We start from the raw sequence: 27,493 nt of genomic DNA on the forward strand, positions 1-27,493 counted from the left end.
CCCGGCTCTATTCCCCACTGACAAAGTATAAATTGGAGTCTAAACACACTAGCAGGGGGATGGATGACAACCCGAGTCTCCAGGATCAATTTGCCACAAATTAGATACTGTAATGGTTCATTTCTCCACATAAATAGCTGCATCTACTGGGACTATTTTGGAAATCGGCTTGCTTTCACCCCAGAAATCTGTGGCTGTTCTCCGCTCCATACTTGGCTGCATTCTTCTATTAATCATATCGCGGCACCGATAGAAGTTCTCTCTGTTATTCTACACACAATGCTGCCTAGTCATTAAAACACTGTAAATAAGGCAAAGGGGGTCTATTCTATTCTACTATGTGGACATCTTTTTTCATTTATTGCTTATTGCTAAATTTCTAGTCATGTTTTACATTGGACATCTTTTCCATTTATTAGCTACTGCAATAAATGTATAGTCAGTGGCAATCAGAATAATATTAACTGCCAGTGAAATAACAGTTTGCTCTTGATATTGAGCTGTCTGGTTGAATAAAGGTCAATTTAAACTTTGTGCTGAATGAACCTCTCTCACTATCCCATTGTACTTAGTGCAAGGGTTAGACCTATATATTGGGCTGATTTTGACCTTTTATTAAATATCAGATATCGTCCAGTTGACTGGACAACTATGATGAGATGAGGTTCCTTCCTGACCACAGCTACATAAAGACAAAGACTGTAAAACCTGCAATGAAATTTAATTTTCTTTCCAAACCAAATAGATTTTATGTAAATTAATTCTCCATTGAATAGGTAGGGAGGGCATCCCTGCCTTAAGGAGCTGCTAGCCCACCTAAAGGAATTTCATTATTATTTCATTATCATGCTCTAAATGCTGTTTCAGAGGCTTTGCCACCCTGACACGAAGACAATTCTGGGGCAAACACTGAATACTTGTAACATTTTGGCATGAAAACGGTCCAATTTAAAGATATTAAGTAGCGGCACAATTTACTCGCTATTGACGACTTCAAGCTAAAACTATTGCCATCATTTATCAGCCTTCAAAACCCCATATCAGTCGAAACCTACTTTGATCCATTATATTAATAAAAGGTTTTATAAGCTGTGGGACCTATGCTTTATTGTTATATCTCAAAAGGCCTTATAAGCTCTCATGAATTCATACTCTACCTGTCATGAAATACAGCGTTAAAACAATTCTGAGTTCTTTTTACAATATTATGAATTCTTTTCATCATAATTGGTTGCAGACTCAAGTTGATTGCCTGCCAGGTGACATGTTGGGCGGGGGGGTGGGGTGGGGGGGTGTAGAGGGGCGGATGGGGCGGATTATTGTAAGAATTTGCAGCTGCGCTCACTTTCAAAATACCAGGGACGGACCAGAGGCAATAAACTGATGTGAGGGTATAAGACAGGAAGCATGACAAAGTGATAGACAATGTCACACGGAAGATAAGCCCTTGCCCGAAGAGACAGGTGCATGACTTACCATTAATAATGTCAGCATCAGGAAGGCTTTTTGAGGTGAGCTGGCATGCTCCGGCATATGACAGGGAGATGATAAAGTTAACGACTTTGAGAAAAGTTTGGAAAGTAGGGAAGCCTCAGATTGTATTACTCTATGCATTGCAGGACATTACATCAGGACTTCGTTAAACTTTAAACATTAAAGCAAAATTCAGATGCTTCCCGTTTCCAAAGTTCCTCACAGAAGTTTTTTTCTTTTAAAAAGGTATTTTCACCTACCTTTCAATTACTTTTCATTGAAACAGGACTGGTGCCAAATGGATAGCTACTGGATTTTATTTTCATTCAAGTAAAAAGTAAGAAGTCTACTCACAAGGCCTAGTATACTTTGTACTACTTCTGCAAGTCCTGTGGCTTTGAATGTGCGAGACGATAATGGAAAATCTTTTGAACAGAAAAAGGGATTTTGGGAGGGATAATGATTTATCCTCTACAGCAAAAGGAAGGGACTTGTTGCATGTAGCGTGTGTGTGTGTGTGTGTGTGTGTGTGGATTGGGTTTATTGTGGTAATAGGTACCAAGCCTTCTCAAAAAATGTGTGAAGATGAGTGAAAAGGCTGTAAAAGACAAAAATTCAAAATAAAAACACAGACTATCTGTCTTTTGCTACATAAATTGCTAAATGCTAAAATGCGGCCAATGCTTACTGGTCATAACGGGTGTAACTCACAGCTATCATACTGTATGTCCTTTTTAGGAATTAGGGAATTGTTGTCTAAAAGGTCTATTAGGCCATGGTAACATTTTTGTCGATGCATTAAATAGAGACTTATTTGAATCAAGGCTGTGATTGTGCAGCAACACTAGCTCTGTTTTGCTGGCCACAGCAAAACAGAGCTAGTGCTGCTGCACAATGGGTTTTCTCGGCCCTTCTCAGTGTCCTTTTGATAATAATGGACTAGAGACAAGGGAAACCTGAAGCCAGGATGATTCCCTGCAAGCAGATGAAAGCTCAGCATCCTATCAACAGTCATTCCATTCACAATCTAACTGACTGTTAAAGAAAACCCATTGATTCAGCAGTGTTGAGAATCTGTGAAACTCGTTGAAATGTGGTTAGGGAGCTGAACCATACGTCACCCTTCTCTTCCACGGGGTCACCGTCTGATTTACAGCCTGGCCGGTGGTGAAGAATCCCCCGGCGGTGACGGCCAGCAGAGGCAGTCTCGTCCTGGGTGTGTGGGACTCTCCATCCTCGACTCCGTCCCAGACACTCACACGGCGGATGTGCGTGAAGGAGAGCCTCCCCGGCGCCGTAATTAAACTGCCAAGAACGTGGTTTTACCCCACATGACAAACGGAGCTCCTCCAGCAACATGCTCCCCATCATCAGTTCCTGTGCCACAACACAATAACGTGACATGACTCTTTAAACCCCCGTGGGCCGGCCGACATGAGAGGAATGCGCTTCGGGGTGGAGAGATGAGCAGAGCAAAATACGTCTCTTCCTTCTCCCACTTGATCTGCGGGCTGATTTATAATTGTGTTTCATAACTAGTGTGGAACTGATTTCAGCGTTTTGGTCGGCAGATGTATTCCAACACCGGCTGGAGTTAATGCATGTTAAGTGATTGGAATATAAAATGACGCAGTGCAAAGATCACAGCATGTCTCTCCCTTATTGCACCTCTACAATTCTGTGCATGTACTTCATTACAGGTGCTCACCACCTCCTCTCCGTTTCACTGCCATTTCCAAAAGAGGGCAAGTTGGCCACGGGCTCCTTTAGAGCTTCATGCATCAAGATTCATCCAGCCCGAGCTGTGAAACCAGTCCAAAAACTTCTCTGTTAATTAGGTGGCCGGGCCTCAAGGCCTGGCAGCCTCTTGTTATTGTGTCTATTTTTTTTTTCCTTCTTTCTTTTTTCTTTCTTTCCAAACTTTGCAGATCCATCTGGTTTCGTCCCAAACGACATGTACTGTAGTATGGGGCCAAGGTTGCAGATGGTGGTGCTACAGCATCCGTCCAAAGTGAAAAACTTTGAAAAATCATTAAAAATAAGCTATATGTGCTATAGGTGTACAATTTCCAGAGTGGAAATTATGAAGTTAATCACAAGTTTTTCTCATAAACTGCAAAACTAACTAAGTCTAATACTGTAAGTTGTAATGACACTAAACCAGCTTCCAAATAATCTGCAGACTCTCAATTTTAAATGTTATATAACATTTAAAAAAAAAGAGCCCACAGTGACTATAATTGTCTTACTATAAATTGTACTGTACACAGGCGTTTTACATGAATTTTTACCTCTTACATCGAACTAGATTATCATTAAGACCATCATCCAGGTCATCTGTAATACATTTTTTTTTTTTTTTTTTTTTTTTTTTTGTTAATGAAGATATGAGAAGAGAAATGTTGCAGGCTGCCATTTTGACAAAATAAGTTCAATCTGCATTTACATTTTTTTCACTGCCTCCTATGTTCAAGCAGATTAGTGATAAGTAACAATGGTAAAAAAAAAAAGTTGTCCATTAAGACCAACAGGAACCCTCAAAATGCCCCCAGCTTTTTAAAACCCTGCACTCATGAAGTCATACTGTGAAAAAAACACACAGGTGGAATCACTTCCTATAGCTGGCTCAACAAATTCATGACCTGCCTGTGGTGACAATGGTCCTGAGATTGAGACTTGACTGGTGCAACCATAATGTGACACTTTACACCTATGCATGCTGGCTAGTAGGTGAAGTGCCTCGAACAGGTTAAATGTGTCATTTAGGCCTAACAGATTTCATTTATCTTGGCTAAACAGCTAAACTGTTCTAGGCCATAGTAGCTATATTTATAATTTCTTATTGCGTTGTACATTTTAATAATTCTGTTTAACAAGAGTACTTTTTATCCTGGAGAGATAAATGCAGATTGTTTTGCACACACTTTTTGCTCTCTGGATTTGGGATATTAATAAGAGATGAGGAGGAGAAAAGGACATGCTGTTTATTCCTGCATTTGCTATGCAGCTGCACTGTGCCAATCCATTTACATCAATCTTAATAATTTTCCATTGCTCAGTAACCAAAACAACAGTGTTTGGAGCAGATTTGTTTTCTGAATGGTTGATATGGTGGGTATCATTTGTGATTTAACTGTAGCGCTCCAAATTGGCATGAGGCAGCAGCAAACTATCAAAGCTGACATCCTAAGAGCAGCATGCAAATCTCATCCAATCACATTATCAAGAACGGCTGCCTCATTTACATACAGACATTCAGAAGCAGTCAAGGCCTGTTCCCCCTATGTTCCGTCTATTTAAGCTGTCGCTGACCAGGGCCATATCCACTTTTTGTTCATAATTATATTCATGAGCATGTTAAAAATGTTATTTTACATGATTTGATGATGAGTAAAAATGGACAGACCTCCAAACAGACACTAATAGCATCCATCCCAACAGCTTACACAGTACACTACAAAATATGGCAACTGATGGCTTTAAAATTGATCTGAAAAATAGTTATTATAAGATTGTACCATCTTGGACAGGGGTTTTAGAGGCAGTGGGGAGGAAGCTGGGACAGATGAGACAGCAACTGGAATGAAGGAACTCTGGTTTTGACTTGATGGTTTTCAATTTAGTCGTCACATCACAGCAGACAGGGGAGTAAAATCAATCAGACATATCCTAGTTTGTAAATCAGAAAAATGATATGTTCAAATCAAACATCTAATTTGTGTGCTGGAAAAATGAAAAGTTTGAATGTAGCAGTGCTTCTGCATCAGCCAAGATTGGCAGCCTGTGTACTTATGGGACATTTTTCTCATGCATCCCTGCCATCAACAGCTACTTGCAGAACAACAGAAATTGAATCTGGCTTCTGTTTAAATTGTTGTTTTCCTTTTTCGTTGCTCCTAAAATGAAAAATAAAAAAAAGACAAAACAAAGGACAAAACGGGGTTGTCTGAGAGATGCAATATTATTGATGAACTGCTGGCACTGGGACAATAACATCTTGCCCTCCTGGAGAAAAATACTTTGTTGAATAAGTTGCATGAGTTCTATTCCATTTGGTCCTTATTTTAAGGATAAACGGAGAGGGAGAGGAGAGAGAAGGCTAAAAGCAACTCGGTACAGCTGGACTAAGTGAAGACATCACTCTTATGTCCCTCGTTTGATCAGGTCATCATGGACAGATAGACAGAGATTTTCTCCTCAGATTGGAAGCCAGGCAGCATTACCGAGATAAATGAACCCATGAAATCCATTTGGAGATTGGTTTGTCTATAGCAATCATCAGCTGCAAAGGTTCAGTAACCAGGATCAGTATCCGTGGCACTTTCCCATGGCATTTATGAATACCAAAGAGACAATAAGCCTTCCAAATTTTTGTTTGTTATACTTTTTTGTTTGTTTCCAGGAATCATGTTGCTTTTACAGGTCTGTTTAATACAATCTCACCTAATTTGGAAATCAATTTGTTCATTGTGTTTATAATCTATTCGATGCATTAGACTAATCTAGCCACATCTTGCCATTTCAATACCAATACCAATTTTAGAAATCAAACACATTTCTCTCCATGCAGCACTTTATTCTTTTTTTGTATTTTTCTGTAATTGGGCTGTGTAGAGGGGCTTAACCATGACTCCAACAGAAAGTTAATAAGGTGAGACGTCTTGAAAAGTTCCTCATGTATAGACTCTCATTATTCTTCTGTAGTGCAACTAACAAGATGACTTACTGCAGGGTGCTTCATCTGGTTTCTGTTCTCCTGCTCCAAGACAGAGGCAAAGCCAGATACTGTAGGTGTGATGAATTCAGCCCGGTGCTAAACATTATACAGTTGGGCCGCAACGCGTGTTTTCAGCCGTAGCAGGGGTCATTGGCTGATATATGCAGGTATCACAAGCAGCTCATCTTCCAGAGGGAAAAGAGGGCAGCGCAGGTCTATCTCCTCTCTCCCACCTCACTTCTTTATTTGTCAGAACTTGGCACTAGGTAAGTGCTTGTCCCGCTGTTTATCACTCCAAGGCTGAAGGGCAGGCTCAATAAATTCCCCCATGTGTACTGTGAGATTGATCTTCCCTTTATCAGGAAACACCACAGCAGTTTGTTCTGACACAAATCTCTTGGTTTTACTTTTTTTCAAATGTGACATGCCAAGCGGGGCGGGGAAACAGGTCAGCTGTGCGGGATGGAGTCGTTCCAAGCTGACATGGCCCTCACCATGAATCTCACCCGTTAATTAGATTGTAAAATGAGTGGATGTATTATCATGAGAATATGTGTTCCGTGCCTGTGGCGCCTCACATGCCGTTATATTAAATCAATATGGGTCTGCTTACAACATACATTGGATTCACAAATAGGGACACAAATAGGCCGTTCTCTTTCCACTGCATCAGCGCTGATGGCGCACACAACCAGCTGTGAAGGTGTTCCCGAATCGATGTGACCAAACTATTGATCTCAATGCATACGCACAGACTTTCTTATCCAATACGTGCTACAGTGACAGACAAAGTAATCCTATCTCATCCCACCACAAATAGGATGAGGGATTTTACAACTTGGGACAGGTCCATCTGAGCTTTAATAGTGTGTCTTAATAAAACAAAGATCCATTGTTACTATTAAAAACATTAGGTTGAAGAAGGAAGCCTCTTGAAAGACATAATAATGCAGTAGTTACTGTCAAAAATAAAGCTAAAAGATATATATATTACCTGAAGTTCATTGTTTTATACCTGAAAAATATAGGTGATCTAGTCTATTTTTAAGCTGTTGTATACACTACCAGTCAAAAGTTTGGACACACCACATTTTTCTTTATTTTTACTATTTTCCACATTTTAGAATATAAGTAAAGACATCAAAACTTGAAGTAAAGTAAGTAAGTAAAAGTAACACAAATGGAATTATGCAGTGACCAAAAAAGTGTTAAACAAATCAAAACTATCTAATATTTTAGATTCTTTAAAGTAGCCGCCCTTTGCCTTGATGGAAAGGCAAAGGCTTTGGAAAGAAATTCACACATAGGCCTCAACTTCACTATTTATATTTGTCGAAGAAACAAATTTCAAGCATTTAAGCATAAGCCTTTAGATCAAAATGGCTTTAAGATAATGAAAAACATATAGTGCATTAAATCAGCTGTGTCCAAACTTTTGACTGGTAGTGTATATTCATTGTGCATGCTTCTGTATGCAGATGCTACCAGTAATAATGGTTAGCTCCCAATCATACTAGATATGATACCTGAGCAGAGAATAGAGAGGAGGAGCGGCCTTTCAGATCAAATCAGTATTTTAAGAGCCCTCCTGCCAGGTAATAAGATTGCAAGTATCTGCAGAGCATCATCTACTCCAGAGTTGAAAGGCCCATCTACTGCAGGGATGACTTCATTACTTTGGTTTGAAGTATTAAAGATTCACAACCACACTGTGCTTTATTGTCTGGGTGGTCTTTTTTCAGGCCAGTTCTACACAGTGCAGCCACTGAACACCATGGTAAGAAAAACACTGCATGCAATCTCGTGCTGTGTCCCACTCCATGTTTCACATGACGGATCACTTTCAATTTTCTGTGTGTTATAGCTTGGCGTTGTGGAAATGTTTCTCAGGAGAAAGGTCATATCGGAAAAAATATGTGCCAATATCTTTTTACATGATATTTGCACCATTTCCATCAGAAAGATGTAGAGTGAGTTGCACAATGCAAAGATGAAAATGTATACAAATTACGCTGGGCTTCTTTCATGGCAGCAGTGCAAGCAGAACATCTAAAAATAGCCTCCCCACCTGCTTTGGTGACGTCCTCAAAGGAGTTGAGCTAGTCCGGCCTGGATGAAGCACAGAGGTGATCGGATGATAAATATGAGGGTCAATCAATACCACTGTCAAAGCCACACTTAGGAGTAATCACCACAATCTCAGAGGAGCAGGAAAGCCAAATCACTACCATTATCTGCAAGGAATTCTCTTCCCCTTCTCCGCCCTGCTGGTTCAATAAAGCTAAGAGTTGCATCCTGAATGTATGACATTCTGGGCTGTGATTTTCTGGCCGATAATAACAGGTTGAGAGAGAGAGGAGAAAGCATGGCATTGGACGGTGTGTGAGAGGGAGGAAAGAAAGTGTGTTTAACAAGCCATTCTGATTTGTGAAGTAGTAGTAGTTTTATTGTTTCACTCGGTGAATCTGTTTTTGCCTTTGCCAGGGATGATATGATTTTTTCCTTTTTTTTCTTCAATTTTTTCAAAATGACTATGGACCTTTGCTTACAAGATAGTAACATTTTAAAGGATGTTTTACTATGTTTTTTGCTATGTAAATGTACTATGTACCATGTACAATGTAAATATATTGATTTTGAATTAAACGTAATTTGCAGATGAAGTCATATGCACTGAAAGGAAAAGGAAAGGAAAGGTGGAACAACGAAGCTTTCAACCAACGACGTGTAGTAACGGAAACCGTGGGTGAATTTTGAAGCCAATAAGGACGTGGTGGCAGGCGACAAACAGGGCGGGGAATGTCCGCTAGATGCTGGCTCCAAAAAGACTCTAAACCCGGCCCAAGTCCATGCAAGTCAATGGGACCACAACCAAACTTCTCACTCAAAACATGAAGTCAATACATTTTTTCGACAGGAGGTTATGGTCTCAGTAATTTAAGTTCTTCTAATGTGTGTCCTCATGGAGATTTGCAAAATAATTGTGTCATTAACGGGATATAACAGAGTTCTTTTCCTAGTGATTGACAGGTCGCCTGTCCAGTGATCGATCGGTTGCCGATTATGGGCCAATAGCAGGCGCCGCTGCAGCTCTGTGGACAATCCTCAATCCTTGATCCAGAGGTGCATTATCTCATTAAGTACCTCAAGGAACAGACTCCTGCATGCTCCGATGAACAGAATAGTCTTAACAAATCTTATACTATTCTCTCCCCGTCTTCCATTAGCCAATTTGCATACAGGCATAGGATGATTCAATGCTGCCTTCCTGTCCTTAAAATCATAAGTCGCATTGAAGAGCACTCAAGTGAATACTCTAATCAATTTCCTCTCTCGCAGACAGCCATCGCTCTAATAAAACATGCCTGACTGGGAATGGACTGTGCAGAGAGCAGATAACCCCCCCATGTCATTTCCACACACTGCTTTGACCATGATCTTGTGCTAACGGAGTGCGGCGGCGGTGTTGGGGAGTGGGATCTGAGCTCTGTGTGGCCTTAATTGGATGAACATTGATGTGATGCAAAGCAGGCGCAGCAGTGCCTCAAATCCTCAAGGCCACCTCTAAGAGGCTGACAGCTGTTGGGATAGATTGCAATCTGATGGTGATTTGATTACAAAAACGGAACATTTCCCGGTCCAAGCTAGTCGCTAAACCAGTTTAATGTCACTGTGAGGAAAGGGCCACATGCTAGGAGCAGTCAACATGTGTTGGCTATGAAAACATTCGTGTTTGGAAGGGTAATTATGTTTTAAACCATATGCTGTGTGTTTTAACTCCATTGACAGTGTGTACTTCATTGTATGGCTCTTATTTCTTCTCTATTATGTGTGATTATTTTTGGGATAAAGGAATATTTTTTGGAATTTATTGCCTAGGACAGAGGTTCTCAACCTCGGGATCACAAGATACATTTCGGGGATTGTAAGATGATTTATGGGATAGGAAAACTGTCTACTATACCAGTGTTTCTCAATGTGGGGTCCGGGGACCACCAGGGGTCCTTGAGGGGGTTCCAGGGGGTCCCCAGCAAATTGATGAATTGTTAAACTTCACCATTATTTCATTTACAAGAAGTTAACACAATTAGAGAATGTAGAAGAATGACTGTTTTGATCATAGTTTCACTCTTATCTCTCTACCTACAATACAGATAGTCATGAAATTCTGGACAAAATCATATCTAACAATGAAAATATTCTCATATTTGGGCCCAAGAGACAAAATCTAATCAAATGCTGGTCCGTGGCCCTAATGTGTACTAAATTAGGGCTCCTTGATATGAAAAAGGTTGAGAATCACTGTACTATACAGTACACACTATACACTATACTATACACATTTTTGCTTTTTTCTTGTGAAATACTGAATAGATTTAAACCTCTAGGCCCCCCTCTCATAATTAATCAAATGAAACAACCTGAAAAGGGAAAAACATTATTTGGTTGAACTGCAATTGCACACCTGTAATGCGGTTGCGAGTGGGCATCGCTTCGTTTTAAGGAGTCATAAGCCAAAAACGTTGAGAACCATTAATCTAGGAGAGGTGTGGCTTTTACCATTAAAGAATAATTCTGGTCATTTTCAGCCTGGGCCTTATTTTCTTAGTTTTTGCCATCATGCCAATCGATTCTGATCTTCATCAATTACTTTACTGTGAAATAACTGATGAAATTTTGATCAGAATCAATGTGGCCACACCACCCATACAAACATCCCTCTGAGACATGCATTAATTGCACTAGGCAGCAAAGCATGTCAGTGGCTCCAAATGGCAGCGATAGGCAACTGACAAAACTTTGAACTTCAATACCCAGAAATCACATAACATGTCGTCTGTACCAACCTGGCTGGTGTGTGATCGCTTTACACCAAAGGATATCGAACAGACGACAGAGGCAAAAGATCTAACGTTGGTGAGTTCAGCTTTCTCTGCTGCTGAGTCAGTTTGAATTTCACTCCTACGTTTTGATTTGCCGCTTCCTGTGGGCGGAGAAGTGTCTGCACCCGGCACCAGAGTTTTATTTGATTAATAGGATGAATCTACAGAGTCTCAATGAGGCAGGATGGGACGCTCTTCTGTGCTGCATGCGGCCCCACTTTGTGAGTTAGAGCGGCAGTCAAATGGCTTCCCAGCTGGTGCTGTAGGAGTTAGTGTGTTGCACAAGGACACTTCAACAGAGATACACACAGGTTGTCACGGGGGATCCGTCCTGTGATCTTGTTTTAGTTAGCCAATAAAATCCATTGTCTCTGATTCATGTAAAAAATACAAAAGAGCATAAAAAACATACGTACAACAATGAATTGCAAGCTCATTAGTGGCTGCAATTTGTATGTCCAATATCATCCGAGGACTTTGCGGCCCTAGTTGTCATGACATCTGAGACTGAGAGAATCTCATTAGCTGGCAAAGATCTTTACAGCTTCATTCATCCTGAGAACATCACATACACCTCTGCAGTCCTAATTACAACGCAAGGTAAGACAAACCACATGGTGAAGACAGTTATGAATGGATGGATATGTGCAGCTGCCTGCTGCCATGAATTTAAATTGAAAAAAGCTGGCTCAATGTAACAGATATAATATGTACACATATTATCATAACGATACGTTCTCCTTTTTCTTTGTCTCCTTCTCCTTCTCATTAATTTCATTATTATTAGAGAAGGAGAATAAACTACAGACTTGTAAATCCACTCAGCTACCAATAAGTGCATTATCAAACAAAAGTGAAATGGACAACTAATAGCGTTTGCTCATTAAGCCTCATGCACCGTTATATTGGACTGCCAATAAACACATCAGCAAACCTACTGTTGCAAAATTAACACAACAAGTTGTCAGTTAAATGCAAGTTTATGAAAATGAGTTTTAAGTTGTTTCATAACAGCTCGCTAATCACATTTCTTCAGGCAAGTTGTTCCAAAGTTCAGGATTGTGACCACAACAAACTATATAAAGACTGACCTCCAACAATAATTTCCTTCTACTGGCAGGAATCGTTCAGAACAGGTGAAAGGGAATGGGCAGAAATGCTATTACACTTATTATCGCAATACACTGAGCAATATTGCCTTCTTTCACAGTGAAGGCCATACAGTAGTATACAATTAATACCACAAGTTCTTGAGATGGGGACTTGTTTCTGAGACATAGTCCAAGTCCAAGCTAACACTATTCACGAAGGGCCTTGGGCTGGACTGAAATACATAATTGGGCGGAAAGATACATTCTTGAGTCATGGATGAGATGGTGCAATGTCATCTCAAGAATAATAAGTGTGTGCCTTGAGCAAGCCCGAATCTCAGTACAAGGTGCAATCTTATCTGTCAGGCTCAATCTTATCTGTCAAACTCTGCGTAGTCTTTTTTGGACCCTCAAGGAAAACCACTTATGGACTTCAGTTGGCATATTATATACAGTGTAATTAGGACTTTGTCTCTTCACATATCCTTCTGAGACTCACATATGTGTACTAATTTCACCAGTGTTGGAGTAGTCAGAGATGGCACTGCTGGAGCAGGTTTGGTTTCAGTGTCTTGCTCAAGGATACTTCTGTCAGGAGTGAAACAGCTCACTTTTTTCTTCATTGACAAGTGCTTTGCTCTTCCATCTATGAATGTTCATATACATTCAATCCATCTTGTGCCTTTATTTGGTAACCATGTGACAAAAGAGCTGTACAAGTTGTATCAAAGGAAAAGCTATTATGACCTTGTAATGGCTGAAAACGAAAATAACTCAAGGGACGTCATATTATGGTGGAATAAACATATGGAAAAAGAGCTGGTAAATTATGCAGGGTGTGTGGGTTGTCTTAAATGCATCTCTCATTAATTTTAGTAAGTAACAAGATGTAAAACTATTCACTATAGTGAAATCACATAAGCACACAAATTGATTGTATCTTCGAATTGAATATTCCAGCTGCATCACAAGGTAGTTGGCATCTTAAATTAGTCTAAGTGAAAGCATTTGCTACCCAATTAACTGACTACATCCTTTCCACTTTCTATTAAAAGACTATACTTAAAGGAATTGATTTCCACAAATAAATCAATGCAGTGATGCAGTGCAGAAACAATTATAGCAAGCCATTCTAATGTGGCATTGTTGCTGACAATCAGCCAGTGTGTTACTTAGCGTCCTAATTGCAGAAAGCAGCTATAAATGAAATTCTTATTCACACTTTATGAATGTATGTGTTAAGAGCCCTCTGCTCCCCCATATGTGTTTTTCTTAATCATTCACTAGCTTGAGAGAGAGAGAGATTGTGGTTGTGTCAGCTGAATAAAATAAGCATGGAAGAAAACTCAGGAAGAGAGAGTGGCAGTTTGACAGGTTTATTCAATCTGCAGGTTGGGAGCCAAGGAACTCAAAATATGGATGATTACACAGAGTTTTATAGTGCTGAATATTAATAATTATGTTAATACATATATAATACATATATTATAATGCTATTGGTCAAAAAGTATAAGGTCATATGAACAAGATTGAACATCCAATGATAATTATAGGTCTAACACTTTAAGGAGATATGTAATAAGAGGTGAGCACCTTCTTCTAGAAGACAACAGGTTATTATTTTGCCAATGTCATCTATGAGATTTGGGCATTTGCAGATTCCAGGCTCACAGTTCTGTGAGAAACACACAAGATGTTACTTTTAGAGTTTAATCTTTTAATGTGAAGCAGATTCAGTATTCTTGAGTTTTAGGCACTTAAGGTGTAAATATGGGTCAAATATGAAGCTATGGGTCAAAAGTTCCATATTAAGTGAGCATGGGAATGTTGCTTAGTACTTTTCCATTTCTTCCTCAACATAAGCAATGAAAAACATGTAACTCAGGAAATTTGACTCTTTCTATACTGAAATACTGACACGTCGACATGCTGATTTCACAGTGATTTGCAGATTTATGAATGATTGGAGTTGTGGACAGTGTTCAGTCCGGCCTTGTTGACTCTGGCTGTAGAGGAGAGAGGAGGGAGAGAGGAGAAACTTGTCCCACAGTCATACAGAAGCCCCTTGGTACAGTGATTGATGTTCCTCCTGTCACTAGACCCTATGCTTTGATCTTACCACTCGTCCCCTGGCCTGGTATCCACCGCAGCTCTGGATGTCCCCGTTTCAAAAATCCATTAACTAAACATTGCCGCAAAGCAGGCCACCCCCTTTATTGGCGCCGCTGAAATTCTGATTTACTACGCTGCAGTGCTTGCCAGTCTCTGACATGATGTTATTGAAACTAGGGTATTGATTTAAGCCCAATGCCCTCCAGAATCTGCAGCCATGTATGGATAACATTTACACTCAGTTAATAGCCTGCCATTAATCTCTGCTGGATAGAAAGTGACTGCTTTGAGCTGGGAGTTTGGACTCTCTTGAAGCTCTTCGAGGTCCGTGAAAAACTGCACGAGTGAATAATCTGTATTAACACGCAATCCCATTTCTATCATCCTGGTTTTAGGGATGTGATTCAAATCTGATGAAGTACTTCATTTAACTTTTTATTTTGTTTGTTTCGATTGCCAAGCATGCCCAGAAAGCTCCCTAATCTGAATATGAGCTAGAAAACCAATACCTCTCATGCAGCTGGGCAACATAATGCTACTCAGAATCCATTACTGTTCACAAATAGGAAGATAATTTCTGGCTTAGTCAAATCAGAAAAATGCCACTAAGACTCTCAGTTATTCACAAACTTTCACCCACTGATGTGGAAGAGATAGAGAGTGAGGGTGACTGACTGAGCCGGAGCTGGAACTAAAATAGTGTCCGGTGTGATGGTGGAGTATGGTGGTGGTGGTGGTGGGGGGGTTAATTGAACACAGTGTATTCTAGAGAAACCCGTGGAGCTGAGTTGATGATTGTAGTCTGAGTTTACAGACACTGTGAAATGGTTGCACCCTTCCTGTTACGGCGGGAGAGCAAAGCGCTTCCTCATCTAAATGACAGGACAGAGATCCCTCCACAGTCACTACCTGCTTGTTTTGGAAAGATTCAAGCCACAAGATGATGGGTGTGGTGCCAGGAAAATCTTATCGTAACAAGGGGTGGATGAACTGTTTTCTTTGGTTCATGACTACCTGGTGTAATCATATTTTTAGGGTTAGGGTTAAAATGTAAACAATTCTAAGTGTTAAATGTAAAGTGGTCACCTCTGGATGTATTTTACTAAGACCCTAGATGTGATGTAGCATGGACAGATATAATGCATCATTTGACTAAATTTGTTGAGATCCGGCTGAAATAACCAATCATGCACATAAACCAGTTTAATGTCAAGTTCAGGAATACCGGAGGCATCACAGGGAATGCGTATTAATATGAGCTAAGAAGTGGAAACCCACAAGTGGCCTCGACAGTGACATTATTTTTCCAAGAAGCACATGTACTCCTGGACTGAAAAAATTTCACAGCTCATGCTCCTAAATTTCTTTCTTGAGCTGTGAAATTTTTCAATTCAGAATTTACAATGTCCATCCATACTTGACTTCTCAAGCTGCTCCTTTTTCAATTTTCTAGGCGCTGTAGCATAATTCATTTTGGGGAACATATGCGACTAAAATGGTAACACTGTAGAAGCCTGAATTGTATCCAAAAGTATCCAAATTCATGAAGCTAAAGAGTTTTTGGTGTCTTGCTCAAGGACACTTTGACAGGGCCGGACACATCAGCCATTGCAGGGATTCAAACTGTGCTGTGACCTTCCTTGGCAGTCTCTCTGCCACCTGCTCACCATGACCCCCAAATGGCCCAACCTGTCCGTATCCATGAAACTAGAGAGATTTTGGTTGCTGAACTGCGGGTGGGGTTAGAGGTGGTAATGATTCAGGAGACCCCAAACTGTCGACCACCGTAAACGGTGCTGACATTTGAGGCCAATGTCGAGTTTTGTCCGATGTAAAGCAATAAGATTCCACTCTGTGGGAAAGACAGAGGGCAGTTTGAGAAAGAAATTGCATAATAGTTTGCTTACTTTTTGTGCAAACCTGAAGAAAGCAGCTGCAATCAGAAATCGACAATTTAGAATTGAGGTGATGTCAGGTTACATGAATGGGGCTTATCAGTTTGGAAAATGTTTATATAATTTTGTCCTAAAAAGTTGACGACAATGCACTCTTTTATGTGTGAATTTTTTGAGGTCTATCCTTGACTTCAATGAGCCCAAAATCTTCTCTTAACTGGGAATTATAATTGTATGTATATATAAAAAAAAAGAAAACATTCACAATATTTGATAACTGAAAAAACAATCCTTAGTTCCTCCAATGTTTAGAGACAATATAAACATAAAACAAAATGGCACATAGTCTTAGTACATGTATCAAAAGCTTTGTCAATCAATTTCAACACAGAAAAATGGCAAAAATGACTACAGATAAACTAATAAATAAGCTGGGGCTCAAAATTGAAATTATCATGCTCATTTCCTTTCATGAATATGGAGAAAAAGCAATGCTTCGTTGATGGAAGTTTCTTAAGCATTTGAGCATGAAGTTGTGAATAATTCCCTCAAATTATTAACTGAATCAGTAAACTGGTCAGATTAAATTTCAAGTCCAACAGATTTCATACATGAATTCCTTCCGTTCTAATTTGATAGCATGACTCCCCTTTGTAATGAATGTACTGCCTTTGCAGGTATATATTGCAAATCAATCATTTCTATGGAAGGGAGTTACTGTACAATATGGTTATCAATCTTAATTATATCATGTTGAGTGTTCTTTTAGTGTCTGCTCCAGGTAGAATGGGCATCTCTCATGCATGAAAACCATCAGAACAGAATCTCATTGCACAACAAAACCTATGGGTGAACTGTAGCACTCGCACAACATACTTACACATCTACATCCTTTAGTCCATTACATTTCTGTCCTGCAAGAAATGCTAATCACTCCTGGCAGATGTTCAGTGAAAAAAACAAGAATTTTAGTGTGAGTTGATGGGATTGCTGATGGCCAAATTCAATATGTTGAATTTTGGCCATTTGCCATGTCATAAAATAAAAAACAAATTACAGCTATTCAGTGTTTCGCCCTGAGTTATATTCATGGCAGGGAGGAATCCTCTGATACAGCATTTAGACCATGGAGCACTAAAACTCTCTGTTGAAACTCAGACTAATACTAATATTAACACTAATTACATATTGATGCGTACTTGTGTGAAATCCATCAAAATGATGCATGAGAATCAATTCAGGTTAAGGGCTTCCCATATATGTAATCAAACAAACTGCATCACATCCATATCTTAGGGGAGGTGGACAGCAATGATTGGCCGATATCCAAGGGTCAATATTGGTCTAAACCTAGATTGCATAGGAAATGAAGCAATAGGTAGAATAGGAATGGGGAAACAGCAGCATTCCAACCCATGAAGTCCTGGTATCTAATCACAAGTGTTATAGTCACTCAAAAAGCAAATAAGTAACTCTCTTCAGGTTAACTGATGGGGAGGAAGCATTTGACAGTCAGATAAGGAATTGTTTGGGGATCTAATGGGCATCAAGAAATCTGTACATATTTATTTTGGTATGAAGGCTTTTGTCAAAAGTAAGGCTTTTTATGTAGAAAGAAACCTTCCAGTCAATTAGCAAGTTATGCTTCAAAAGCAGATGAGCTAGGGAAATAATGAATTATGCCAATGGAAAGTAGCTATACCTAGGCAGCATGTGTGTATACTAGATGGTGTAGGTATAGTATATGTAGTGTATAGCAGATGATAGACATTTCACCAATGGTCATTATCACAACTCATTTGGCAGTGATATATTTAGATAAATTAATCCTTAACTTAAATTTGGTACATAACTGAAATAAAACACTTTGAACTCATTCACCAAGGCCAAGTGGAAAATAATGGACACATCAAAATGCACGTTTAAGGATTTTTTGTGTTTTAGCCCCAGATAGCTTCGGCAATAAAGCTACTGTGTTCTATGGCAGTTCCTTGGTACATCAAGGTTGTTTGACACCATTTGTTTGAGCAAGTATTCCCATAAAGCACAGAAGAGTAGGGAACAATTTGCATAATGTGTGAGCTCAGTTCTAAAGACTTATATCATATTGGGTCAGGGAAAGGTGGCGGATGATTGGCCGCTAAACTCAAGGGCTTCCAAACAAAGGGGAAATGACATCCGCTTTCCCTTGTCTTTCTCATAAGAAGAGCCAGGGTCTTTAATTAAAGTGTTAATGATATTTTGATGAACAGATGGTGCAAAGGGCCAACAGCCAGGATGAACAATCACAGGAAGGCGAACGAATGGGTCACATTCCCGCCGAGTGCGTCGTTCTTCATGCTAATCACCAGATGATAACAAACGTTTCTGCTCTCCATCATAAAGACAATGCTTCCATAAAAGCAGATTATGATGGAAATGGGGGGAGTAGATGCCAAGCAAATAATTAGGGAGAGTGTTGAAGACAAAAAATACAACGGATGACGCATAATGGCATTAATAACTACTGTCGGTCAAGCTTTCACTTAGAATGTTTACTTGTGCAACATTTCAAATGGAAATCAATTTGGATGATTGATTAAGTACAGCCAGTCAACTTCTGTAGATCGCATCAATAGGAAAATGGAAATAGGAAAAAATGGGGCACTTTTGTTGAGTCACTGCTTATCAGTTTTTTCTATCCAAAAAAACGTCCTCCATCTTCTTCCATTTCATTTCTGATGACATTTCCAGCAAAATGTTCATGATTTTTTTTTTTTTTTTACCAGCGTTGGCGAATAGTTTCTAGGAGTTTAACTCTATTTTCAACTAAATGTTCAACTATGTTCATAGTAACTATTCTTCATAGTGTTTTTAGTAGTTTATTACTTGCTTTGTCATTTTGAGGCGTAGCTTACTAATGCAGCCACAAACTATTTATGCCTGCAAAAGAAAAGAAGGGAATTGCATTTATTTTATCCTTTCTATTTATTTATTTGATCTCTGCCTGCTTTTCATGTCTTGGTTAAACCTAATTTGACCCCTTGTCCTTTTTTCTTTCATCCTGATGCCTACAAACAAAGACAAAAGACAAAGCACTTGCATTGTATCCAGCCTGTGCCACTGCAATAAGCTCGCTGCCTACCTAATCAGAAGTATTTTTTCCAGTCTTGCTATTTTGTATTATAAAACACTGCATTTGTCATATAATATGATATGCAATATGATCATTTTCCCAGAGTTTTAACTACTTCTTCTAACTTTAGTTAACAAAAGTATATTTTTCTTGGGGGTAGCTTTGCTGTAGTTCAACTTCTTCCAGCGGAGCAGTTGGGGATTCGGTGCATTGCTCAAAGGCACGTTGACGGCTGCTACTGTGAGGAGGCTTGAATCATTATCATCATCGCTCCAGTGGGCAGCAGAGGGAAACATCACACAGCAGGGTGACTTACCACAGGCGGTTATGGGTTGTCACTGTAACATTTGAATATAATTGCAGTGATGTAGCACATGTAGCTCAGGTTGACTGAAGTTGATTTTATCCTGTACAGTCTATTACAGCTGAATCATGAACTGAGTGAAGGAAGATAGATAGATAGATAGATATATAGATAGATAGATAGATAGATAACAAATTTATTTTGTGCTAGGAATAATGTTTCAGAATAGTTAACAAAACTAACAATTAGATATTGATATCGTGAAATTCAGCAAAACCCAAGTCAACGTAAACAAAACACCAATTCAAAGAATTGCTTTGTTGGGGAGCTTTAATGACAGCGGCCCTTAAAACTTGGGTGCAGCAGTCGAAAGTTTCTCTCAGTAATGAGTCTTTTATCGATCTTGGCACTACATACTCAAACTCTGGGCTGGGTAACCCGAAAGCTTGCCTAACACCGGCTCCCAAGGGAACAGGTTTCTTTGGACACCCAGCAGTGTGCTCGCAAGATTAAAAATCCATTATTTATCATGACAATGCCGGCGCAGTGTTCCATCATGAAACCTCATCACAACAAAGCAATGAGTCAAAATCCTACCACAGCAGGTCAAGCCAGCAAAACAAATGAAATTCCTTTTATTCTTTTTTTTTTTTTTTTCTGTGTGCATTGCTTGGTTCCATTGGCGTTTGTTCCCCTTCCAGAAGGGAATATTTCTTTCTTTTATCAAATATTGCTCTGGCTCAGTGACAACATTTTACATCCACAGGAACTGAAAATGTATCTACTATCAAAGGCATGTCATTGATGCATCGCCTCAAGTGGTCCGCAGCTCGATTTTGTTTTTGTTGACCTGCAATACCTCATGTGAAAATTAATAAATGACTGAGAGGAGGCAAGGCCAGGGGAAATAAGAAAGAAAAAGAGTGCAAACATGTTTGTGAATTAAATAGCCTGCTTTCTTCAGAAAATATTCTGCCCATGTATTTGGAGTCAAAACAGAAATATGAGGTAGTAATGAATTGTCCTGGAAAAGAATCTTTATTTTTTAAATGCTGGTAAGGTGTCCATTGAATTCCAGAAAACAAATCTAACACACAGTAATGACTGGTACAGATAGGAAAATTGATATGTGACAGGATTATCACAAACAGAATCCTTGAAGCCCTTTCATTTCCCTCACAGAAATACACAGCTCAGTCTTTCTGACTAATGCTTTTATAACTGAAAAAGAAACTGACCACTCACAACTGCTTAAAGACATCAAGACACTTTGATCTACGTTTAGCCACAGACATTCTTTACAAATGAACAACACAGATGGCATGTGCATTCCTCAAGGTTGTAAAAGTTGTATACACATTGACCAGCACTAACATCATGTCAGATGACACATCTAAACTGCACAGGTAGACACTCCATAACAAAGAAACCTAGTTTAAAAGACAATTTTGTCAGATGCACATTATGCAAAATTACAAACTAGTCCCTACCTAGGTCAGGTAGTAGTTGCAAATAATTCTTTGCGTTTATTTTAACCTGCTTGAACTACTAGATGAGTGGGGTTTACCGTATGAGGACAGTTTAGATAGTGGCAGGTAGGTATCACAGAAAACTATGTAAAAATTGAATTTCAAATACTTTTCTGCGATTGTCTTCTGGCACTTGTTCTTGTCCTGTTTGGGAAAAACCCGCCCATCTGGTGAATTAGGCTAAAACTTTTTTGACTTAGGTCTGGCCTCCAGTCGCAACCCTACAAAGGACTAAGATTGGATAGGCATAAGCCATACTGCTGAGGTCCAGCCTGCCACAGAGCAGTACGAAGCATCCACCTCTCACCTTTGAATTTGAGTTCTGCAATGGCAAGGGTGGACAGGGAGGGGACTCGACACTCAATCGTCCAGCCCAATGCACAGTGCTATGGTGTAGAAGTCCCAGAGAGTAGGCACTTGGACACAAACAACTCCTGACGAGCAAATTGACTTCCATTCATCACCCCCAAAGGTAATGTTGAATTTGAGTCCAAACAAACTGTGTTACATTCAAATCAATAGAAATAATGGCTGCGGCATGTTGATTCAGCTACTTTGTGGTTTACTGCTGTTTATGGTTTGCAGATGGCAGAAATGTAATGGCATCCCTGTTTTATAATTTTATACTTGGCAAATCTAAAGGGTGCCATTCAATATAGCTGTACACTACAAATGCTGCATACTCAGAAAATGATGAGTTTTTAAGACCTACAGAAGTGCAGTGAATTTATAGATATGACATGCTGCAGTTATAGCCAATCTGTGGAAAAACCAACTTTTACCTTTGTTTTAAATCGCTGCTGATGTTTTCACACTTTCACCCCTATCACACACACCAAGATATTCTGGTAGGCTGATCCCGGACAATTCACCTTATAAAGTCATCAAAAGCAGACATGTTTACATTCTGTCTCGGCAGATGACATGACACTCCAGAGCCGGAGCAGCACAGGTTAAGCTGTACGCTGTACCAAGCAAAGCAGAGTGTGACCGGGTCTCAAACCCTCACCCAGGTCGAACCTTTCAAACTGATGGGCGACCTGTGTATTTCCTGGGTCACTAGTTCGGTGTGAAAGGGGTATTAGAGGCAGGGGCGCGGATGATGATACAGTGTTACGTAAAATGAATGTTAACACCATGGCCTAATAGCAGATTTCTCATAGAATACCCTCCATCTTGGCCTCCTTGCACTTGTAAAAGCAGGCTTAAAACCTGTACCTGTTTTCTTTGACGTATGACCAAGTCTAATTGGTCATGCGATAATGACCCACTGATATGATGTTACTATCTTTCGTATTCATTGTACATTTTATTGTGTTCATTTTCTTATTAATTGAATGTGCATTTTATTGTGTTTGTTTGTACTCAATGGTCTACATGACCACTGCTTTTACCTTTTGCTCTGTGAAACCCTTTGAGGCATGCTGTGCGATATTGGGCTATAAATAAAACTTGACTTGACTTGAAACTTGACTTGACAGTGTGACGTGAACATAAATTAACCTATATGAAGTAATTGGGGAAACACAATTGTCCTCCGAACTCACCCTAGACTACAAATGCAATCATACTATAAGAGTGGCACAATTTATCTCTTCCGACTAAATCTATCATCTCTCAAGGAAAAGTTCCATTTTTTAAATGCAGGTGATTTTCAAAAATATCTATTTTGCTTATTTTGTGCTATCATTGTTGCCCTGTCAGGTTGTATCGAATGGTGAATGGCAGTGATATATAGCCAGTGTTGCTCATACTAAATCAATTGATAAAATAATGGAACAATAACTAGCATACAAAAGACACCAGGAATGGAGCCAAGGTTGAAAAAAAAAATAAAAAAATTATCCCTTTTAGCCACTGAAATAGTCACCTCAAATAAATTGCTCAAAAAAGTAGCTGATTATTCCTTACAACAGCTTTTCAGTCATTTGTTACATAAACACACATTTACTCACACATGTACTGACACATGTGCACGCACACACATACACGCACACGCACACATACACACACACACACACACACACACACACCTCCTAAGCCACAGAAGGGCCTGCTAGAGGACAGTGCTGATGGTGTCAAAGTCCTTGCTGATCTGGGAGCTGCTGGGCAGGGACTTGAGGTACTCCAGGTGCCTCCTGGCGTCCTCCTGATTGTGTCTCACGTAGTAGATGACGTACGCAATCACCATGGTGAACCATCCGAACATGGTGACGAACATGGCCACGTCGGTGGTCTTGTGGTGAAAGTTGCAGAAGTTGATCCCTGAGTCCAGCACCTGGATTACCGGCTTCCCCGCGTATTCCTCCTGCACCGCCGTGTGGCAGCTCACCTCGTTCACCGTCTCCGGGTCGAGCCGCAGCTCCCTCAGCACCTCCTGCAGCGTACACTCACAGTGCCAGGGGTTGTTCGAGAGGCTGATCTTCGCTTGAAGACGGGCAAACGCCTCTTTGGGGACACTTTGGATGCGGTTGTTTGAGAGGTCCAGGACCCGGAGGCTGTCAGAAACACCTTGGAAGGCTCCGACGTCCACCGTCTCGATGTCGTTGTTAGACAGGTCCAACTCCTGGAGGCGGTGGAGTTCTTTGAAGGCCTGGTTGGGGATCTTGGTGATGTGGTTGGATGCCAGAAGTAGGACAACGGTGTCGCGCGGAAGATCTGACGGGATCTTCTCCAAGTTGCAGGACATACACTGGACCACGGTCAAGCCACTCTTCTCCATACAGTGACAGCTTTTGGGACAAGCCATCACTGGTGCACTTGCAAACAATATTCCAAAGAAGAAGCCCCAGACGAGGGCAGAGGCATCAAAGATAGGGGATTTCCTGGGCATATCAGGCCCCACAAAGTTCCACATATTCAGCAGTGAGCTCCCACTCGCCCTGTCAGGCAAGAGCACTCATTGTTTCACCTCTTCTTCGACCTCAAATGGTGGTCATGGCAGCATCATCATGGGCTTTCAAAATGCCAAATTTACCAGGTTCTTTAGACGACCCTAAAGGCTTCTTGAGGTAATCCCTCAAAACTGATTTGTGGGAGTTTCATATAGTCCTTTGAAACAGATTTCAAAAGAGCTTAGCCACAAATGGGGCTCAATGAGCATATTCCAGAGAGGAATCTCAGGTTTATTGTGGGGAAGGTGGGAGCGTTAGCAAGTTAGGAGCTGGGCCGAGCAACAGTCGTATCAACCATGGTGTGCACTGAAAGAGATAAAAAAAAAACATAATGTTACTCTTATTGAGAAATGAATCATTAGATCTTCAATGAGCCAGGAAATGACAATAGCAACTGTAGGTGTGTGTGTTCAGTCACACTTGACCAGACAGTGACTCTTGCTGAGCAAAGTAACTTTCTGAGTGCATAGGCAGTATTGCCTTTGTTTTCCCAAATTGAACACAGTAAATTCTACTCCCACAATGTTTACAAAATGCATAATGTGATTATTGAGGAAAATCCATTTCACTTAAAGGAAATCTCATAATCCGGCAGACACACTCATGGGTCATCGCCAAGCATTATGTCATTGAATTAGAAAAGGCGTAATTTAGTTGTGTGTACTATGAACATTAAAATGAAATTCATCTCTGATGCTATAGAGCGCTGCAGTGCATATCAATAATAATTACACTCTTTCATAGCTGGACAGAAACAATAAGAATGTATCTCCCCTTGCCTCAAATAATGAGGAAAGGCTTTTCTGCACAGCCCCCCCTCATCTCCAAGACCACTGCCTTTCATTTACAAATACATGACTAGAATAGCTGCAGGCTCTAAAATGACTCTGTCTGTCCTGGAGGAGCATCATCATTTTGGGGCTGTGTGCACCCTCTTGTGGGCTGCACCGATCACACACACCACCCCTCACTCACTGTGTTCGAGGTCATCCGCTCCGTGAAGTTGGTGTCGTCGTTTTCTTCCCCCCCCCCCTTTCTTTGGCAAGGGCTTTATGACTTAAGGCCACACACACACACACACACACACAATCAAGAGTCTTAAATAAGCCCCTCACGTTCACATTTCAGTCAGCGCTCAGCAGGAGGTGTGGACAAGATGTGGCACCTACACACACAAGGGCAGCTACAACACCCTGCAGCGATATTATGACACCACTACATTTTAATTAAACATACAGTATGTTTGTCTGGCAGGACTGCATTTGCACATGCACGCTCCTACTGTAGCTTGGGGTTGATGCTTCCAACATGTATTCCTGTGGTCATTGTTTAAATGAAATTAGGTCACTCACACGTCAGTAGATGTTTTTTATCATTATATTGTGGCATTTCAGTTTTATAGCTATAAACGTCTAAATGCTTCTTAATGTCTTGAAGTAAAATTTAGGGAAGCAAACACAGTAGGACACATGCATTCTGTGAAACGTGGTAAAACACAAGCTGGAAAGGTGTAACTGTAGCCGCAATAATCATGTTTGGGCGAAGACTAATTCAATTAGTGAGGTTAGTGATGGATTAAGGCTACTGGGCTACTGAAGTATCAGTCACAAGTGCAGAGATGCAGAGGATATGTAATAACACGGCGTTTCATTTATTGTAGCCTATTTTATTTATAGGGTGTTTTTGTCAACATTCTTATCATTATTTAATTTTTGGGGGGGTAATATATGGAATCAGCATCTTACAAATACAAACATGATAACCTATCTATGCCAGAAAATAGGGAACCTAATTGTTAATACAATTTACAAGAAAACAAGAAAACGACTAATGTGAACTTACTTGCAGACCTCCCAGGAGAGACTTTCATTTGGAAATGAATACTTTTTTTCATCCAACTGATGGCTGCAGAAGCAACACAGATGTTGTGAGAGATATCAGATGGAGATATCGTCCATATAGTAATTATTCTCTTTGCTCATATTCCAGCTGTAGCAACGTTAGAGGAAAGCTTACCCTCTCATAAAAAAAATTATAAAACAAACAAAAAAAAAGTAGTCATCTAGTTCAACTGAGCCACGTCCGTATCTCCATGTAGGAAAGAATAAAACGGTAAAGTTCCCAAATGGCACCGCAGGAAGTTATTGAATCTCCGAGAAAAACGATTCATATCTGATAATGTAGCTGTTTGTTTGTCTTCTTGTCAAAAGGACAGTCTCACTTGTTGATGAGGTTCCAGCCCCGGTCTGAAGGAACCGCACCGGTCCGACTCATCACGCGCTCTCTCTCTCCGAATTGCGCGCACGTGGCCAGGCGAGCCAGAAGGAGTCCGGCTGCGCGTGGATTGGACTGCTGTTCGCTTGGCAGCTTTCCTCGTCCTCCAATTCCCCCGCCTGTCTGTCCCGCTTCCTCCCTACCCTGCCCCCCCCCCCCCCCCCCCCCCCCCCCCCCCTCTCATCTCCTCTCCTCCCGAGAAAAGAAAAGGAAAAGGAAAGAAAGGAAAAACTGAAACGATGTTCCTCACTGAAAAAAAAAGATCCATCCTAACAAGTCATATAGCACTGAGTCTTACAATTTTTTAAAATCAAGTAAAACCAATCTGACACTGGGGTGAGGTATAGTTTCACTTGTATCCAATGCAAATCATTTTTTTTCATAATCCATTTTTTCAAGATTTTGTTTTTTCTTGAATCATTTTCAGGAGACTGCATTAATTTGCCTTGTATAAGCTATTAACTTGTTCCTAGAAAAAAACGAATCCTAGAGCAAGTGAGACAGCATTGGAAACAGATTTTTTTTTTTTTTACAGTGTTTAATAAATGAGACATGTAAAGTGAAAGAAATTAATATTTCACCAACATAGAAGAATGAATGAGAGAGAGAGAGAGAGGGAGAGAGAGAGAACAACATATAAGAATGGTAGAGAGAGAGAGAGAGAGAGAGAGAGAGAGAGAGAGAGAGAGAGAGAGAGGGGGGAATGGTTCACACCCTGATGTAAAATAGCCTACCTCGATTATTTTCATCAACAGCTTTTCCATTGTGTAAGGGCTTCAGCTCTCTGCACTGTATTTTGGTGGTTATTGTCTCATTCAAACTGTAGAGACTGGAGAGAATTCCACACTCTCTCTTACTGCATATCAAGTAGATTGATTGGGCACAAAAATGTTTTACCTCATGCTGCTATAGCCACAGGTTTGTCTGGTTTTTATTTTAACTGAATGCATTTCTACGAGAGAATCCTGGACCATGCAACTCTGCATCTCCTAACAGCAAACATGTGCACTGTCATTACTTGGGTTTCACTGAGCAATTAGTGATATTTCATCAGAGACAGTGCCAGATAGGGTTATGCAGGATTTTTTTTTTTATATATATATATGCTTTTCTTCACTCTTTTAACAGTGATATTGTTTTATTGCTCACTAAGATTAATCAGAAACTAGAGGGAGGGAGTAATGAGTCTGGGTCAACACACATTCT

General features: G+C 40.2%; 2 protein-coding genes across 2 annotated transcripts in view; both read right to left on the reverse strand.

The window, feature by feature from the left end:
- Positions 1-27,493, reverse strand: part of LOC144539851 (uncharacterized) — a 114,461-nt gene that overhangs the window by 22,625 nt on the left and 64,343 nt on the right. The gene's annotated exons all lie outside the window — the stretch shown is intronic.
- lrrc3 (leucine rich repeat containing 3) lies at positions 23,176-23,976 on the reverse strand. Its single transcript, XM_071897838.1, has one exon. The coding sequence runs from the start codon at positions 23,974-23,976 to the stop codon at positions 23,176-23,178; it is 801 nt and encodes a 266-aa protein (XP_071753939.1).

The sequence above is a fragment of the Centroberyx gerrardi genome, chromosome 10 (genome assembly GCF_048128805.1).
Source record: "Centroberyx gerrardi isolate f3 chromosome 10, fCenGer3.hap1.cur.20231027, whole genome shotgun sequence".
In the NCBI taxonomy this organism is placed as follows: Eukaryota; Metazoa; Chordata; class Actinopteri; order Beryciformes; family Berycidae; genus Centroberyx; species Centroberyx gerrardi.

Excerpts from the sequence above, each read along its gene's own strand:
- lrrc3 (XM_071897838.1), bottom strand. The coding sequence starts at position 23,976 with ATGTGGAACTTTGTGGGGCCTGATATGCCCAGGAAATCCCCTATCTTT.